The sequence below is a fragment of the Nestor notabilis genome, unplaced genomic scaffold (genome assembly GCF_000696875.1).
Source record: "Nestor notabilis isolate BGI_N333 unplaced genomic scaffold, ASM69687v1 scaffold9223, whole genome shotgun sequence".
Taxonomy (NCBI): domain Eukaryota; kingdom Metazoa; phylum Chordata; class Aves; order Psittaciformes; family Psittacidae; genus Nestor; species Nestor notabilis.
Window position 1 is genome coordinate 26196 of NW_009921450.1, and position 19732 is coordinate 45927.

Here is a 19732-nt window from a genome sequence, read left to right on the forward strand (position 1 = left end):
TGTGTGCAAATGGACAGCAGAACACATGAAGAAAAAAAATGGATCTCCATGACTTTGCCTGTATAATCCAGTTTAACACCATCTTAAAAAAGTTGATTTTATTCCAGGATAATGTAAACCCGCTTTGGTTTTGTATTTTATAATGTTGCGAGATTCCCTGTAGCTACTTAAAATCCTGATCTGCATTTAGTAAAAGCAACATCCTCTAAGGGACTATTTTGACAGCCTTGTTTATTTAATATGTATTTTTTGCTCCTAGGAACTTACACTTAGTGTTGGAATGTAAAACAGTGTTCCAGGAGCAAATACAGCTCTTATGTTCTCTTTGCTCTAGCCTGCCTCCTTGAGCTCTGCCATCCACAGTGCTTGCATGATGAGAAGCAGAAGCAATCTTCTTCAATAAGTGAATGAGGAAGAAATAATCAATTCTGGGCTAATTACATGGCTTGGGTCTGGTTGGGAAGATTGTTCTTGTTAACTCTGCAGTTGTGTTTGTTCTGACTTAAGCTTTCTGATGAGCCTTGTATTTGAGTACATCTCCCAGTCCCTGTAATACCAAACAACCCTCTTTCTTCACAGGTATGATGAGGTCCTCTATCGATCTTCTCAGGATCTGCAACCCAAGCACATTGTCAGCTACCTCCTCACACTTAGGTAAGGTGAATGCTGATACCGGCCATCTATCTCTGGTAAGGGTGGGTGTTCCTGAGCTGGCTCTGCAACCCTCGCATCTGCACTGCTTTGAAGAGCAAAAATAGTGGGAAGATGTAAATCTGTGGGACAAATTTACAGGAGCAGGTAAGGTATGAAGCAGGATAGCAAATAGTGTAACAGAGATTGAGGTTGGAACCAGGAACAAAGGAGCCAGAAACTAAATGCTTTTAACAAAAAAGGATAATGTTGCTGTAACTGGGTGTCTGAACTCAAAATCACACTGACTAATCCTACCTTAAAGAGCAGATTTGAGTGATGATAATGCTCTCAAAGCTCAAAATTTTGGCTAGGAAATTCTGTTCAACCCCCTTTAACCACAGATCTCAGCCTATGTGTTAAGATGGACGAAGCATACTATTGTAATTATATGGCATATAACTTACCTCCATCGGGACCTGTCTGTTTTAACAGCACTGTGAAACACTGGAGAAGACCTGCTGGAAGAAGCTGTAGGCCTGTGTATGGGGAAAGCCTTAATGAATTAAGGAAAATTGTATAAGGAATTAGGCACCTTGGGAATGACAGGGCAGGCTCTTCAGGATCTTTCCTGACTAGTTTGGTTTTTGTGTGCATTTCGTTGGTTGGTTTGGGTTGGGTTTGCTTTTTTTTTTGGGGGGGGGGATGCAGGGGTGGAGAGATTGTTTTGGGGTTATTTGACAAACATGAAGGTGTTGATGGCATGCCCTGACAATATGCAGGCTACAGAAAACCGTGCCCTCCTTCAGCCAGGTGGAAATAAGTCTCTGGCCTGCTGCAGTTGTGGCTTTTCCAGTTCTGCTGCTTTCTGTAGCCCATAGCACTCCTCTTGTCAAGAGACTTGCTTGTTCTCAACATTCTCCCTGTGTTTTCCATTTCAGCCATCTTGCAGCCGTGGCACACAAAACCCTTCCCGTGAAAGGCAGCGCCCCTGAGGTAGCGCAGGTATGGCAGGGCACGGGGCCGTTACGTGGCTGGGGTCTGGGTAGGGTGTCCCTTCCAAGAGGAAGGCTCCCTTGGGCTTTGCCAGCCTAGCTGCGCAACCACCGGGGTGAGCATGCACCTGCAGCCTAATGAGCCAACAGGCAGGCTCTCCTTTGGGAAGGCAGGGACTGCCACCATGGATCTGCCTGATCTTCCCAAAACACAAATCTCCATAAGGACAGCGGCTCCAAACCCAGTCAGAAGTAAACATTTGAGCAAGTTAACTCACTGGTGAATTTCTGATAGTTTCCTTTAGTGGTTATGTGGGAAGACAAGAGAATGAGGAGATAACTGACTCAATCTCCTCCCTCTTGCCACCTACATATCCCAAATTGTCTGTATTGCAGTTCCAGCTAAAGCAGAGGCTGACAACTGTTAATCTGCAGTTCCAAACATATGCAAATTATTTTCTACTCATCTCCCAGGCAATGTTTGACCCCCTAATGGCTCAGTAAATGATATATTAATTACACTGCCTTTCTTATTTTCTCTTTCATCTATTTCAAAAGCAATTACCTATCTGATTTTGGTAGGAAGTCACATTTAAATGTTGAGCTGTGTTGTGAGGGGGGAAAAAATAGTTTTTAAGTTCAGTGGAATTGATGGAGCTGTGCTCTGTATTTGAGCGTAGATGCTGCCTGCCTTTGAAGACAGACTAAACCAGTCCAAGCTACAAGGAAAACTTCAGTGCCTTATCCTGTAAAAATATTCTAAATATCTTACAGTGTGACAGCTTTCAAGAACTGTTTTTCTGAAGTAGGGTTAGTAGAGCCTTTCCCGAACACCCAGTTGTGTAACAGCTAAGGCATTGATAAGGAAGAGTGAAATTTTTGAAGCAGCCCACAGTTGCTTGACAGCCTCTAACCCCGGCACAGTGAGAGGAGGGATTCCAGCAGTATCTGCAGGCTGTAACAGCTGCTGGGGCAACAAAGATTTTCCCTCTATTCATTGCTAGCTCTTTCTGCAGGCACCTCCTCTGGTTACCTTGCCCTGAGGGTACAGGGCTGGGCACATGCTGCTTTTCAACTTCACTTCAAAAGCAGCCCTTGACAGAAGTGTCCCTCTGTTGACCCTGCAATGGGCTATCAACAGCTGGTGTGAACTCCGCCAGCGTTGGTGTGTTACTCAGTACTCACATCAGGTGTAGGTCTGACTCCCAGTGCTCTGCCTGGGTACAGAGGGATGTACACAGTGTTCTCACCTCTGTCAGGCTGCTCCTAACTACTGTCCTGAGAAGCATGCTCTGTTCTGCAGCAATACTGTAAGCTGATGGCTCTTCTTGTTTTCCAGGCAAGGCGCTGTCTCTTCCAAGCTGCTCGCTCAGTTCTAGCCAACGGGATGAAACTTCTTGGCATCACACCTGTAACTCAAATGTAATGAGGCTGTATGCCATGTAAAGTCATGTCTCTCCGGTAAAAGGGGTTTTGAAGATAATATAAATACTCTCCTGTGTGTCAGTGCTAGTGCAGTCTGGAACCTCTCTGCCTGCTCTTGAATGTTTGTATTCTCCATCACACTGACTGACATGCATGCCCAGGGGAGTACAGTCACCTTCTCCCAGGCACTTGGTAGGAGTAGTGTACTTAAGACATTAGTGTACATGGTATTTCCCATAAAAGAGAACTGCTCTCTGTTTGCCATGCAAACATAACATCCTTCTGGTGGAGGAAGTGGTGTTAAGTGTGCTGCCCTAAGTGATCAAAGTTCTCTCTCTTTGCAGTTGCCATTGGGTACTTAGGCCTAATAGTACATCAGCTGCAGGCGCTCTATATATTGGAACAAACTAGTCAGACCAGGCCAGAGACTTATTCCGCATGTGTTGTACTGCACTCCCCCTTCTGTAACTTTAGGTAAGCCCAACTGCCAGCTGTCACATCCTGTTCCTCATCCCTTCCTCCGTCACACTGACAACAGGGAAGAAGAGGATTTGCTGCCCAACTGGTGGAACAGGACCTGCCATGCTCTCTCAGCACTGTACAGGCAGTCAGACGTGGCACGCAGAGCCACCACACTGCTGAACAGAGGTGGGGCATCATGTGTAAGGTAGTGCAGGTGACTGGCAGTATCTCTACCACCACAGCCTTCACACACCAGAGCAGCATGGGGGTGGCACACTGTTCCATGTGCACAGAACAGCTGGCAAAAGTCAGACAGGAGCATCGTTTCCCACTGGAACAGAATTTAGGCATGTTTGTTACTGCTGTGGTTAACATACCCCACTTTCAAGTAAAACCCAGCTCATTAATTCATGTCTGAAAGAATCTACCAGGATATGAACTAGGTCATGTTTCTGACTCCATGTTGAACGTGGATGATGCACCAGTTAGTATTTCTCTCAGTGCAGAGTTGTAGTTTCTGGAAGGGTGAACCAAGGCCTCAGAAAATTAAGGAGGAGGTTGAAATCACACAGTTGGCACTCCTAAATTAAATCAAAGTCTAACATGCATTACAGGAAGTCCTTTCAAGCATCGCTTGATATGCACAAAAAGGTTTAGAAAGAAAGTGTACAGATAAAAATCTTGTCTTATGCTCCAAATTGCCTCATTTGTACTAAAGCCAGAGATACAAGAACACACAAGAACCTTCCCCTGTACAACTGGGGCTTGACAAAACACACAAGAAGAGAAAATCCCTCTGCCAGCTACAGCAGGTGTAAGAAACATTTGAAAAGTCTAAGAAAATCTAGAGCTTAAGAAAAGCACCAGTCTTTCATTCTGACTTTTTAAACCAAGCAGCAAGCGCTACTTCTAATCACTTCAAGGTAAGTGATGCCTGAGGAATGATTATTCATGGTGGAGTTGGGTTATCATCTCATGTGTATCACCCAGAAGAGACACTTTTCGTGTTGCTAATCAAACTGCAACTGCCAACTAGTTTAAGAGAAAATGCTGGCAGTGATTGCTCTTTTTAATAGATTTTTATGAAGCTTTTGGGCATTTCTGCCCTCAAAGGGCAAGACAGTTTATCAAATACACAAAGAACCAATTTCTTTCCATTATATACATTATATACAATTGAGTGTTCAGTTCCTTCATCCCGCTTTCCTTGTAAATAGGCTCTCCAGTGTTTGCTGTGAGTGAAGAATCCTTTCAATAAGAACACCTATCCAGCCTCTCAGCTGTGATGATGACCCTCTCAGGGTCAGCCACTGGAATCTTCCCATGTAAAACAGAACTAACTTCTGCTTTTAGTCTATCCCACTTCAACCATTCCATGACTAGCTTAAGGCTAATTTAAAAAAAATGCCTTTTTTTTTTTTTTTAAAGAAGTCCATTTTTTCCGCTTGCCTGCCTGTCCATTTCTATGGACAACGTCACACAGTAGCAAGCCTCTCTTTTGAGCTCTTTGTTTCTGATAGCTGGATTTTTGTGGTGTCTTGTCGAGGTAATCCGTAGAGGTAAATAGAAACACACACCAGGAGGGCACCCAGAGAGAAGGTAACAGCTGGAAGGAGACAAAACAGTTAAATAAATATCTCTGTATATGAAGAAATCTTCAGAAGAGTAAACTATATAAATTACAATATCTAAATGACAGTGTTAAAGTGACTCAACAGTAAACAGGACAATGAGCTGTTAATAATTCACAGAACCTAGATCATCCTCTGTCACTGGGAACTCTTGAGCATTTACCATCCCCGCACCATTTCAGTTAGTCTCATACCAGCAAGAACGTGATGGTGGTCAGAAAAGCAAGTGTGAAACATCTCCTGCAGTCCAGATGCCATCCAAAAAGCTTACGTTACAATAAACTTAATCATAGAGGCACAGTGGGTGTGATAAAGCGTGTGGTAACACACTGTTTGCCTTTCCATATCTAGACAGGGCTAAGAAACACTATTAATGACACTTTCTCATAAAGATCACCAGTCCGGGCTTGATTTGTGTCAACCATCAAGAAAACATTCTGCCCAAGTGAGTTTTTAAAACTAGTAGTGTTTTTCCATCACTTGCTTTAAGGTGCTGTTTTTCAGCCAAGCACTGATGATTTTCTCCTTCAGCAAACTTCCCTTCAGCTTCATCTAATGCCATATCAGAAAGCCACCATCTTTACACCATTCACCATCTTTGGATTATGGAAGGAAAGTAAAACACACCCAAAACTAAAGAGCCAAGGCCTCAGCAGGAGCTATTAGGTGTAGTATCAGACACAGACTTGATCAGGGAGCAAATCCTTTGTGGTTGCAGAACAGCCCAAAGCAGTCTGCTGCTTACTCTCAAAAATATTCACCACATATCAGTCACGCCCCCAGCTCCTGTTTGTTTGACTTGCTCTCGTGGTGGTGTCCACAGCAAATGGGGAAGGCAGAAGTTAATGCAGTAGCAGGTGTAACTTAACAGGGATGTGTAAAGCCCTTTGCAGAATTAGCTGAGAAACTAATTTGGCACTGGCTGTGCTAAAACCAACAAGAAATGATAACTTATCAATAGCAGTCTTAGGTAAACAGCTGTATCACGCACTAAACTGCATCAGAAAGTGATTCATTAATAAAGCCAACATGGCTTCACTAAGGGCAAATGCTGCCTGACAAATTTGGTGGCCTTCTACAGTGGGGCTATGGCATTGGTGGATAAGGGAAAAGCAACTGCCATCATCTACCTGGATCTGTGCAAAGCATTTGACACTGTCCTGCATGACATCTCTGTCTCTAAACTGGAGAGGCACAGAGTTGGTGGGTGGACCACTCCAGGGGTAAGGAATTGGATGGATGGTCATACTTAAATGCTGTGGTCAACGGCTCAATGTGCAATGTAAGAAAGACGTGGAGCTCTTGGAGTGAGTCCAGAGAAGGACCATGAAGATGATCAGAGAGCTGGACCACCTCTCCTGTGGAGACAGGCTGACATAGCTGGGCTTGTTCAGCCTGGAGAAGAGAAGGCTCCAGAGAGACCCTAGAGCAGCTTCCAGTGCCTAAAGGGAGCCTACAAGAAAGCTGGAGAGGGACTTTTTTACAGGGACATGTACTGACAGGACAAGGGGTAATGGCTTGACACTAAGACAGTAGATTTAAACTAGGTATTGGGAAGGAGTTCTTCCCTGTGAGGGTGCTGAGGCTCTGGCACAGGTTGCCCAGGGAAGCTGTGGCTGCCCCATCCCTGGCAGTGTTCAAGGCCAGGTTGGACACAGGGGCTTGGAGCAACCTGGTCTAGTGGAAGGTGTCCCTGCCCCATGGCAGGGGGGTTGGAACTGGATGAGCTTTAATGTCCCTTCCAACCCAAACCATTCTATAACTTTATGATAAACCTGTATGAACTCATAAGCTGTTTATAACACAAAGAACCTTTCTATTTGAGGTTGCAGCATGCCTCTAACAGAGCAAACCAAAAATGCCTCTGAAAGCACAGGATCATCAGGCACCTTAATGCAATACACCAGTGGACAGGAGTCCTGGAGAAGATGAAGTTAAAGCTAGAAAACTTCAAAGGAGGCGTAAAAGACCGCTTTGGTATGAATGGCATACAGCCATAGCAGCCTGCTGGCCAGGAAGGAAACTTGCACCTACAGTCAAATCAAAGGCAAAACGGCACTTACTTATCTGGAGGCCAAAGAGGGCGACTGATGCCACAGTTGAAAGAACAATGGCTGCTGCTGCAGAAAAGCCTTTCATAATGTTATCTGTGTACTTAACAACGACCGAAGTGTAGAGGCCACCTACGCTGGCCAGAACTGGAAAGCAGATAAACAGGTTTCTATTAGTAAAGGTGCAGTAGGTTACGCTCCAAATGATGCATTTTACTCCACTGGTGTACTCCTTGTTTAGGCTGTGTCATCCTAACTGCTGATTTAATGCAATATTCAGCAAAATGGGATGTCTGCATGGCATCTAGTCCCTCTGATACAACTAATTTAAAGATCATCACTACTGTTATTTAGGCTGCTGCTTCAGCACAATTTTAAATTGGACAAGTGAGTAATTTCCAAGGAAATGGTACTTTTGAATAGAATCCTTCAAAGCACATTAAAAAAAAGGGTGCATCAGATTGGATTTGTAGCTTTGTGAAAACAGTTGCATCATAGTTAAAAAAGTAGAACAATGTAACAAGATCCTAAAACCACAAGATACTTACAGATGACAAACCAGACGTAGTAGGTATAGCCATAGAAAAACCCTTTCTCAAGGACTTGGGCTCCGTCTGACATGTACACACCAAATAAAGTCACCACAATCCCAGATAAGTACATCTGAATATTCCTCACCCACAAGGAAGTATCTGAACTCTTCAAGACCTTCTCAAAATAAACTCCTACAAAAAAAAGGGTTTCAGAGAGATGAAGCATCATCCTTCAAACGCCATGAACCATTGGCTCTACTGCAATCATTTTGTCCTACAAACTGTCCCAAATGCCGAGGACCCAACACCAAATCCTGCCAAACAAGTGTCTTCCACAACAAGATTTTAATGGGTATGGAGTATCAAAAATAGATTCTATTTCTCTTTACAGTTGTTGTAACAACTCATTGACAATTGAAACTACTCCTCATTTCTGTTTGATCTGCCAGGCTTCTGTCCAGCAGTTGCTTCTGTACAATTCTACACCAGAAAAAAACCCCAAGCATTTCACCTTGGTTTCACCCTGGCACCTGGTATGTTATTGCCCAGGCAGTATTTATGTATTTCAGTATGATGAAAAACAGGTTTTTTTCCCTCTCCATTGGGATACTTAGCACAAAAAACCCTGAAAACAGGGGTGGGACTGCATTAGCTATAAACTGAGACTGCGAATTCCTCAGAAGCCTCGTACTTGTGCAGTCCTTGGCAGAGTGGCCACATTCTGAAACCACAGCTTCAGGGGATTACAAGAGCAAATCAAAACCGACGCCTTCTGCTAACTGAAACTACAGATTGGTTTTGAGGAAATGGAATTCATTTTAATCTAAAGCTCTTGTTCACAGTGCCATGCTGCTGAGCATTACTTTTATGCTCTGCCTCAATGAAATTCCCCAAATACCTTTTCATTACTCTGCTTGGGAGGTGTATGACAGGCTGAAAGCCTGACATTTGACAAGGCCATCACTACCTGCCTTTTTAACCATTGCTCCCACACCAGGACTCTGCTTATCTCTGGAATTTCCTCAGGATTTTAAAACACATACAGCAGTTTGCAGGACTCAGATCATCTCGGCCACTTCCACGACCTTCTGGTGTGAGCCCTCCTGACTAATTATTGGTGATTAATGTTGCCCAAGATCCTTCATATGATATAAAGAAAGTATTTGGAACTGACAAAGATGGCAGAGAGAGAAGATCTGTGGGTTAGAAGCCTCCAGCACACACTCCCAAAATCCCTGAGGTAGCTTCAAGGAAGGTCTTGCTAGTTTTTTATTCATGAAAAATGCAATTTATAATTTAATACAGTGTAGGGACTAAATTAGAGAACAGATTTATATTTCAGGGGTACAAATAATGAAAAACCCACCAAGGAAACATGATATTATCTCATATGAATAAAAATTTCTGAAGTCTAACATCAACAAAACCCCAGTATTGCTAACGACTGCAGTGCTTAAAAGAACCCAGAAGCATCTATCTATCTGTGTTGAGATTTCTGCCTGCTGAGAAGGCCCACACAGCAAACCCAGACAGAATCAGGTACCAGAGATTTGGCTTGAGTGTCAACCATACTTGCAAGTTTTATAAACTAAGGCAAGAGTAAGCAAAGCAATGGAACTGTGCTTTCAGATGTCTGAAAATGCATGAAAATCACCCCCCTAGGCAAGATGAAATAACGAACGGGTGCTGTTGAGGAGAAATTACTCTTCAGTACTGCTTCAAGTTACAAGGGATCTGCCATTACATATTTGTCCAGTGCTTTTATAAGCATTTTTGGTCTGCCAGATACCACAGGATCGGTGGTTTGAAGGAAAAACTTTTCTACCTCTGAGGGACAAAAACCACATAACTTTGTTGACTTTCCTGGAATAATATACACCACTTGACATGATCAGTCCAGAAACTGAAGGTTCAATGCCAAAACAGCTTCTTCATGTGGGTGTGGGAAGGAAGTAGAGGAAAGGAGTTTGAATAGTATTTATGTTTTCAACATGTAAAGCCCCAAGGGCACAAGGAGCTCCACAGAAGAACTGCTCTGTCCTCCCAGCTGCCTCAAAGCTACAGCTGTTGGTGAGGAAACACCCAAGCTGTGATCCTTCTGCGGGAGAAGAAAGCCTTATGTGTCTAAACCCTCTAAAGCTGCCTGCATCAGCCCTTCTAATGGTCTGAATCTGCAGACCTTTAGAAGCACAGCTGTCTATTTCCGTTATCAGAGAAAGCTAAAGAGCTTTAAGAGACTCTGAAGTCTTCACTGTGATGCCGTGTTTTGTCTTGTGGCTTGGGAGGATCTACTGAAATGAGTAAATTTATAACCTTCAGGAAAAGATGACTGAGCTCTGCAGAGTCTTATTTAGTATTTCTGCTTCAAAGTGCCCATTTCACTGGAAAGAAGAAGAACCCAGAGAAGAGCAACACCCTCCTCCTTTCCTCCCCTGCCAACCAGAATGTTTTCCATAAGTAATGACCGTGTATGCAGAGCACAAGATTATTTTTGCAGGACTGTACAGTACCAGAGACGAGTGTTAGTACCTTGTTTTCTTACAGAGGGAGGGGGAAGAATCCAGTTTACAGCCAGAGAAATATGCCCCTGTGAGCCAGATTTCAAATTAAGGAGTAATTTGCATTTCCTTATTTCTCAGCACCAGCTCACTTGTCCTGAAGTTCTGGTCTCCTTCTGCAGAAGCCAGAGAAGAGCTACTCTGAGAGGAAACACTGGCTGTAGAACAGAACAAAACCAAACCAAACCTCACCTCCTTCACGCAGTCTATCTAGGTTTCCTGCTACTCATCTTCCTCTCTGCCCCATCTCATGCTCCCTCTGCACCTGAGTTAGATTTACCACCTACAGGACCAAGGCAATATGTATTTTGGGGCTGAGCTAAGTGCAAGAACTGAGTGAGGAGCTCCACCATTGACCTTATAAAAAAATGCAACGATTTTGTGTGATCACCATAAGGCTGAAGGTGTAGAGCCCAATTTATAAAACTGATGTACATTAATTAATCGTACCAAGTTATTGTGGATGTTGCCTACAGTATTATTCTAACCATTTGAAAGGTGCTTCCACATGCAAACCAGTCTTCTAAGTTGCAACACGTAAAACCCATAGTACATGCTCCTTTGTCAAGCCATTTGCTTGACAACGGGAGTGATCATGTCACGAATCTGCCATAATTATTGCAAGTTGAAGTAGTTATGAGTAGAGGGTGTAAAGTAATTTTTTATCTTGTAATCAACAAAGACAGCTAACTAATGTAGAAAGTTCCGGTTTAAACATCAGGAGTGCAGTCCTTATAATGTGACCTGCACACAGAAATAATACTATACCTGCAAATCCTGAACACAATACAGCAACAGCAATGGCTCCAAACCCGAGCCATGGATTCTGCTCCACCTGCAACATCAACCGTTATTTTAAAAAGGACACCACATTTCAGTAATTTTCAATAATCAATTCCAGAGCTCCTTTGTTAAGTATAGCAAAATGATTAGCGTTTCATTACAGTGTAAAATGGACTTGCTTAGCTAGAGCTGTCCTTCAGATTAGCTTGTGTAGGTGTGTGGTGTTTCATTTCCCATGTGGACCCTCAGCAACCCCGCTGTGCTCAGAGCACTGTCTCCTTGGAGGTGGGTGCTCTTCCCAGCTGCAGGACCTGCCCTTCCCACTAATGCCACTGACCTGCTGCTTAGGTCTCAGCTGCTGAAGACACTTGTTTCTTCCTAGAACAGGATCAGGTCAATGCCTCTGAAGGGTGTGGCTAAATGACATACCCACACCCACAAGGCACCGGAGTTTCCCTCCTAATTTTGCCAAGTGCTTTGATTCCAAGTTCTCTGCTCCAACAACTACAATGATAGCAGGGCCAACTGCTGGAAACGCTACTCAGATACCCCTATGAACGTGCATTAGGCTGATTGTGATGACTGTAGTAATTTATACTAATTGTAGCAATCAGTTGCCTTTCCAACCAGCAAGACTGGAGCAATACCACAAGCCTGCCTGAACTGGTATACAATAAATGTGAAAGAGAACAAGTAGACTGGTGGTTATGTTGTAGATGAAGTGGCTGGAAATAAGCAACAGACACTGTTCTGTGGGATATAATAAACCTCACCATAATCCCAGCTGCTGTGAAGTGAAATACAAAGTAGAAGGAAGTTTATTCTTCATCATGAAGTGGCAAAATGTAAACTCTCTCTTACCTGTACTTTCGTAGCCTGAGCAGGCTTCCACTGAACAAGGGTAACACCACCACACAGCATGAAGACAGAGAACCACTGCAACTTACTAAGCGTACGGTTTAGCATTAGGACTGTACATAAAGCTGTACAAGGGATCTTCAACTGGTATGTCACCTAAAGAAGGTGGGAATATAGTTGAGGATGTGGTTTTATAAACTCCTCCAAAACAAGAAAACAAAATAGAGAATTCAACTACAGAATGACAAATACAATTTCATATTGACTTCCCACTGATCCCTCGGGTTTGGTACCATTGCCAATTACAACAAAATGAATTTGAAGTGACTCCAGCTGAGCAAACCAGAGCTCTAAAACAGACAGCTCTAAAACAGAGTGTATGCTCCGAATATAAAAAAGCATCATTTGGCTTTTAACACTGAGGCTAAAGAGAGTACCGTGTGCTAGGCAGGCAAATACCTAGCATGCATCCCTCATGAAACAGGAAAGAGAAATGTATTTACAGATCAGTTACTGACAAAAACATGTATTACCTGGTAAACTGCTGCATCCAAGTTGCTAAGAGCCACAAACGCCATATTATTCTGGAGACCATATACCAAAGACGGAACACTTAATTTTAGCAGTTCTGTAGGGCTTCCAAATACATTTTCTTTTAAAGATGTTATTAACCTTGCCAGACTTCCAGTTTCTCTGCAAAATAAAGTATTAGTATAACAGGGGGCTCTCTTAAACTGATATTTGGAGACAGAAATCCAATCAATGAATCCTATGGGAAGGCTGAAAATTTGTTCTCAGCAATCAGTTCCACCTTCTGCTTATTAAAGAAATATTAACTGGGAAAAACAGTGAGGTTATCAACAAGTAGAAACCCCTGAAGGTGAGGAAGGCATTCTGGAATGAGGAGGTTAGATGCATCAATGTGTAATAAAGTAAACAACAACCATGAACACCATAACAGTGGAATAAGTCACTAAGTATACAGGCAGTGGGACAGAAGGCATCCCATTTAAACTGGGCTTCAAAGTACAGACAAAAAAGATTGTACCCTTGCACACCGCTGAGCTGGAAACACCTCTCATTCCTCAGCCAGCCCTGTTTTCCTCTTCTCTCTTGTGCTGCAGGACATGCTGGACCAGCACCAGCCCACACCTGAAGAGGTCTGGCAGGTGAGACCAGAGGTCAGCATGTGAAAGAGCAGGCAATGGGGAAGAACATGCTGCTGCATGCTTCTGTCCCCTTTTGCAGCTTGCTCCTCAGCTTATTAAGGCTGACCTTTGCATTGTTAGTTCTCCCTTATCATTGGTACATCAATCTGACATACTTGCTTACTTGTCACTGCTACTCAAGTCCTCCAGTTCCCTTCCCAACTCTCCCCAAGTCCCATGTTCCCCTTTTGCATTCTTCTCTTGCTTGGCCGCTGACAAATACCAACATCCTGTCCCCTCCCACAGGCCTCTCAACATGCAACCTCTACTGCTCTTGAATTTAACACACCTTTTGCTTCCATTACACATGCATACAAACAAATGTCTCATCCTCCTCAGCATTCCAGGAGCCCAATTCCCCACATTTCAACGGTGTCCCAGCTTCTTTCTTTTTTACAAATGTACATCATCTACCTGCCCCAAACTCTTACGAGCAATTACTAAAATTAGCCATCTCTCTATGCCCCAGGCTCCTTCTTTAACCACCTTGTTCCTGCATATTTTCTGTTCCTCATCAACCTCTAACTCTGTGCTCCAGGTTCTTAAACTTTTCCTCTCCAAAGATTTACGTACTGTCTCCTCTCATGACCCTTTCATCCAAGCTTCTCTCCTACAGGTGTACAAGAAAAGCAAGAGTTCCTGGTAATACTGCAGTGCAGGTGGACTGAAGTGCTTCTGCCTGAAATGTCTAACTGCAACTAACATGTAATTACCACAGACACAGTTCTACTCTGTGAGACTAAGAAGCCAAAAAATACCACACAGTGATTGCTTCCTCTGTTTGCTGACACTAAGAGAAATTGTTAAACAACAAAATAACATTTAAACTATACCTGCTTCTGTTCACACCATGTGAATTAGCTGATTTAAAGTCAAGTCACAGCAGTAACAGTAGTTCCTGTCTACTCTGACTTCCAGCATGGAATTTCAGCAATGAAGAATAACAGGTGCCCAATAAGCACCATTTTCACTTTAGTTTTTGAAAGCAACAAGATGAACTATTAGACAGTTCATCTTTGCAGTGGGTGTGCTTTCTGAAGCATGCACTTATCAAGAGTCTCTAACTGTAAGCTGAATTCAGTACAAAGATCACATGGAGACAGACTTAAATCTACACAAAAAAAGAATTTAAAACAAGCCTCTGTGTACAGCTGATAATGCAGAATAAGGTGGCCAAAGATGTACATTGCAAAATCAAATAAGAAAATAAAAAATCTAGTTTGAATTCAGTGTTTTTGATGTTGATCTAGATTCAACTATTTTCTTCATAGGTCTGAATGGGTGAGAGATACAACAATTAGTATTGCAACAGAAACATGCATTTATTAGAAAAACTGAAGTCAAAACTAGAGTTTGCAAATCTGCTTTACTTTCCTTCATCCATTGCTAAGTAAGTATGTACCATCTAAGAATTCAGACGATGTAATTAACAGATGGTGACTTGGACTTCAAATAAATATGAGAAGTTGAGTTGAGTTGTTGAGCAAATAATTAACACAGTTTAAACTATTATAAACACCTCTTCTAAAAGACAATCTTTTGGCATTCATCTGTTCAATGTGCCTTCCAGGAGAAACCTTAAAAGTAAACACAGTGGAGTAAAAATGTAAGAAAACAAATTCTGCAGGCGGAACAAGACAAGAGTCATACCCCAGTATCCTGTATGTTGCAGTTATCAGACCTGGCTGGTTCAAAAAGGAAAAGGTACCCACCCAAATGTATCCCACTGTACAGAAAAAGCAGATCATACGCTATCTTCTAACTGGTTATAAAACTACAAAGGCACCTTGTCTGGGGTGAGACAAATTGGTTAGGACTTTGAAACTGGAGGAAGTTGTAAAGGAGTCACTGAAACAAACTATGCTGGAATTTATGCTATTCAGCATATTTGTAAGTGAGCTACAATGGGAGATTACTAGGAAATTGGCAAATTTTGCTGATTATACTCAATTGTATGTAATACGCAAAAAGAAACCTTCGATAGTTCTTTCACTACACCGAGCAGAATTCATCAGATCTTTTGCCATCTGAGAAACAGCTCAGTTAACCTGGGCAGCAAAGGAAGGCACCCGGACCCACCAGCAACTGAGACACCCTGCCATTAGGAGGTGAGCATGGATTGATGAGAAAAACACCCCAGTAGCTAACTAGATCAGGTATTATAACCTTCAAACAGCTCAGTGAATCAGATTCATCCCGTTTTAATTGGCAAATAAAGCTCAGTTGTCAATAAATGAGAAAGGATCATAGGAAATAACAACCCCATAATACAGCAACCATCTCTAAACCAGTTACAGGTATTTTGGAAAAAGATGTGAGTAGCCCTATGACAGCACCAGATCAAGGCTCAGCTGTGCTCAGAGAAATAAGCAGAACGTTATGAATCCTCAGGAAAGGAACTGAGACCAAGACAGAAAGCACCGTCGCCCCCCTGCCTAATGCCGTGGCATGATCACATCCTGAATGTTTCATGCAGCTCTGGATCCTGTTACAAAAAGGATGTAACAATACTGGAAATGCTGTAGAGATGGGTGCTAGGATGATCACGGAAAAGTTAGAGTAGAACTCGCAGCTTAGAAAATGAATGAGTTCCAAAAACACAACGTAGTTCTGTAGAGACATGAAAATAAAAATGAATGGAGAAGAATTATTCTTGATGTCTGTCAGCACAGGAAGACAGAATCCAGTGACACTGCTAGATAAAGCGTTCCTTAAAAAGTACTTTTTCATATACCTTGTAGTTACATTGCAGAAGTCATTTCACAGATACAGTAGGGACTAACACATTGAAAAGAAACTGGACAATCTCACAGAGGGCAGGATCTGTAGGTGCTACAGACACAGTGTGCACACAGCATCCAGGCTGGGAAATCCATGAGCTTCTGCCAACAGCTAAGGAAAGCTCAGCCTGTGGGCGCCCTATTGCCTATACTTCTGTTCTAAGCATCCTCTGCTTGTTACTGTCAAAGGGAGGACAATGGGCTACATGGATCTTTGGCTGTGCAGGACTGTTCTAAAAATGTCATAGGCTTCTGAGTGAAAAGTAACCAGCACCATTGAAAAACATGGGTTGCTACAGTCTCCTGAAAGTGGGCTGGATCAGGATCCCCACTGGCCACAACACTGTGAGAACCGCAGGGCAACCACTCATTGGCAGAGACCCTCATGCCAACATTTTGTGGTGGCACAGGGAGAAGCCCAGGGTGCACAAAAAGGAAAATAGAAATCTGCCACTGGTCACACTTGCCTTTTCTAACACATTACGTTTAATGAAAGGTTAAACAAAAGGCAGCTTGCCACAGCTGCCTTATCAAATCCAAATATTGTCTCATTCCTAAAGCAAGTTAAAATGCTGTTTTGATGTTAAGTAGACGTGTTCTGATAAAAATCTGAAGTACACCATGTGACTCCATGATTCTCTAGCTCAAAACAATCAGCCTTCTGATGTACCAAAACCCACAAAGAGATAGGCAGGGACCCTAAAAGAACAAATTATACTACAACACCAAGAACTGGGTTTTGGAAAAGTACAGAATATAAAGATTCTTCCAAGGAGGAATGTAGCACAGCAAGGCAGAGAGGAAAAAGAGCAAACTGACGGCCTCCCTACTTTAGATGCTCACACGTGGACTGAAGTTCTATTTCTTAGCAACAGTCTGGGATGACAGAAACTCTTAATATTTTCTGACCCCTGTCTTTCAGCATTGACTCCCTGGCTTAAAAGAGACAGCAAATGTCTGACTGCAAAACTGTTTGGGAAATTTATGAATAGGAACATTACAATTCTATACAACTCAGCAGACAATGGCTTGCAGTTCAGCTTTCACCTACACTACTAAAGACCCAAAACACCACAGGTAATCCATGCTGACACTTTGAACCTATTCCAAAGCATACAAAAAAAGAAAATATGCAGAAACGACACACTTGAATATTGTGCTGTTTACAAAGCAGTTTCAGCTGAGGAGAATTCACAAGCTCTAACAAGTCTAAAATGACTCTTCCACAGCATGACTATCCAGCCGCATTCTCAAATGTATTTGAGAATCTGAGGTTAGAAGCAAGGATTTGTTTTCAAAACACTTACTTAGCCAAGATGCCCACGCTCAAGAACAACTTGATAACTTCAGTGATGCACACAGCCGTCGTTGAAAAGTACAGTTCTGTCCCCACTGTCCTTGTGTACCGCAATGCAACTGTGTATGTTGCAGCAACCAGGGTCATCACCGTGAGGCAGTACAACTTGAACAGTAAGCTGACATTTTCTGAAAGAAAACAAAGATGACCATTCAGCATGCCCTTCATTTTAACTTAAGGCCCGAAACAGGGTGTTCTCCAGCTGCAGGACTGTATCAAACACTACTGTGGCAGCATACAACAATTAGTGTTGTGAATCGCTTCCTATAAACAGTTTAAGTCAAATTTTAAAGTCTCTTCTCAAAGAAGCTTGCATAGGAATTCTGGGCGTTTGAAAATAGATCTCCTCTTGCCCTCATAATCGCCCTTCATTCTAGAAAAAACTAATCATAGACTAATATTTATGTAACAGTAATCAGAAGATCTCTCTTTCCTTTCCTGCTCTTTAGTTGACAGTGAAAGCTTGCTCTGATCCTCTCCACGCAGCATACTGAAGCCTGACACAAAGAGCGTTGGCAGAGTACTAAAAGCAAAGAGAAGTACCAGCAAAGAAGGGATTCGATGCAGCAAATCTTGGTAAGTAAAGCAGCATTTCCTTCAGCCTGATTTTCCACCTGACTTTGTAGAAGAGAGCTCTGCTCAGAATGGTGGTGGAACTTCAGACAAAAGGCTTTGCTAAAGAACTATTGACAGTACAAAACACGGAGGTTGTGGCTATTAGAATCATAGAATGGTTAGGGTTGGAAAGGACCTCAAGATCATCTGGTTCCAACTCCCCTGCCATGGGGGTTATTATTTACTTGTCAAGGTAAATTAAACCACACAAAGACTATGTATCATCTGTGTTATCACCAATATCTTCCCTATTGCGACACTCGAACAACAGTAGCAATTCTTGTAACGGTGTTGCCCTGGATCAACCGCTACCCCGCCTAATTTGGGAGTCAGCCTGTTCCAGGCCCTCTGGTGAAAGGCAGTTTCTCACACAGCTGCCCTCATCTGTGGGCCAAGAGTTTCATCGGGTGAATGCGACCAGTTCATCCCCCCATCAGAGAATGGCTCAGACTGCATCCCTACCATTAACACGAGCAGAGCACAACTACAAACAGGACTGCTCCGCACGAAGGCATGACCTACAACATGCGACATCAGCAAATGAGTGGTGTCTACAAAACCATCTTTCAAGCTGCTAAAGTATTCTTCGTTACGTACAGCACCTGATGGCTGGATGTTGGTCACTCAGCAGCATCTTTTAGGCCACTATCTGAACGTCCCAAAGAAACGTAGTTTAATTGGTATAAATTTATGTTCCTGTGCTGATTAGGGAATGAGCTAACAGATAAGCTCCAGGCAGATTTGTGATAACCTTGTTCATTTAATATGGGAATAAATTGCTGAATCCAGTGCAACTGATGTTTTGGTTCACTTTTCTTTCCAGCCAGTGATGTCTTCTATTGCATAACATTTCTGTAAGGTACAGTTAATACCTCCTGCTGCTGCAATCGTTTAAATTAGCTACTTCCTTACAGATAAAAATCTCGCCCACGTCAGTAACCACTTTTAAAAGGTAGAGCCAATTAGTTTTTGGACTAACAACGCTTAGAAGAGACTTACAAGCTGTAATCCGTTTTTAAATTAAATGTGGATTGTGGGGAGGGGCAGTGGGAACCCAAGGCCACAACAGCCAGGAAATAAAGTTAACCCAGTCCAGCCTCACAAGGGTGGATTTTCTAACGATGTTTCAGTGCTGACAGAAATTATAACCACCATGTGTTTTCACACATTAAGATTTTAAGTCTACCCACTACCAAATTAAAACTAAATTTAATCTTTGCCTATGTTAAGTACTCCTTTAAATAAATAATTAAATGTTCTAATTAGGCAACGGTTTGCAAACTTGGGTAAAATAAATGCAGCATGATCTAATGAAGCTATGATTATGATCATAGAACCATAGAATCCACTAGGTTGGAAAAGGCCTTTCTGATCATCGAGTCCAACCCTTACCCCAGGACTGCCAAGACCACCACTAAACCATGTCACTGAGGGCCTCATCCACACGGCTTTTGAACATTTCCAGGGATGGCGATTCCACCCCTTCCCCAAGCAGCCTGTTCCAGAGCCTGAGCACCCTTTCAGAGTTCTAGTGTTATGTGAAAAGCTGTTTGTAGTTGGTTTCTCCAGCCCGACTCACCTGTCTGCATCAGTACCAGTGCAGCACTGGGGGCTGAAGGAAAGTTTAGTTGGGGTGCCCACATCTTCTGCTGGTAAGTCTGAATTTAAACCAGCTTAGAAATTAAAAGGAGCTTAAAGTTGAAAGATATTGGGTTTTTTCTCAGTTTCTCTTACTGGCTTCAGTAAATCCCACTCAAATGAAACGGGAAGAGGAGGTGACTGGTGTCTTATCCAAGTAACGAGTGACAGAACAACAGTTAACAGCCTCAAGCTGCGCCAGGGGAGG

The 19732-nt window shown here is 42.8% G+C and overlaps 2 protein-coding genes across 2 annotated transcripts in view; one reads left to right on the plus strand and one right to left on the minus strand.

Moving 5' to 3' along the window:
- Positions 1-3141, plus strand: part of RARS2 (arginyl-tRNA synthetase 2, mitochondrial) — a 29201-nt gene extending 26060 nt beyond the window's left edge. The window contains exons 18-20 of the mRNA XM_010011155.1: positions 580-654; positions 1572-1635; positions 2965-3141. Coding sequence (XP_010009457.1) covers positions 580-654; positions 1572-1635; positions 2965-3051 — 226 coding nt within the window. The 3' untranslated portion in view covers positions 3052-3141. The remainder of the gene's footprint in view (positions 1-579; positions 655-1571; positions 1636-2964) is intronic.
- Positions 3142-4844: 1703 nt separating this feature from the next.
- On the minus strand, positions 4845-17397 carry SLC35A1 (solute carrier family 35 (CMP-sialic acid transporter), member A1). Its single transcript, XM_010011156.1, has 7 exons — positions 17222-17397; positions 12460-12619; positions 11930-12082; positions 11054-11120; positions 7743-7919; positions 7207-7341; positions 4845-5118 (listed from the first exon to the last, which is right to left on the minus strand). The coding sequence occupies exons 1-7, from the start codon at positions 17356-17358 to the stop codon at positions 4988-4990; spliced, it is 960 nt and encodes a 319-aa protein (XP_010009458.1). The 5' UTR covers positions 17359-17397; the 3' UTR covers positions 4845-4987.
- Positions 17398-19732: the final 2335 nt, after the last annotated feature.

Excerpts from the sequence above, each read along its gene's own strand:
- SLC35A1 (XM_010011156.1), bottom strand. The coding sequence starts at position 17,358 with ATGACCCTGGTTGCTGCAACATACACAGTTGCATTGCGGTACACAAGG. Across the intron at positions 12,083-12,459 it reads TGGATGCAGCAGTTTACCAG|GTGACATACCAGTTGAAGAT; the intron begins GTAATACATGTT and ends CACCTTCTTTAG. Across the intron at positions 11,121-11,929 it reads CTCAGGCTACGAAAGTACAG|GTGGAGCAGAATCCATGGCT; the intron begins GTAAGAGAGAGT and ends TTGATGTTGCAG.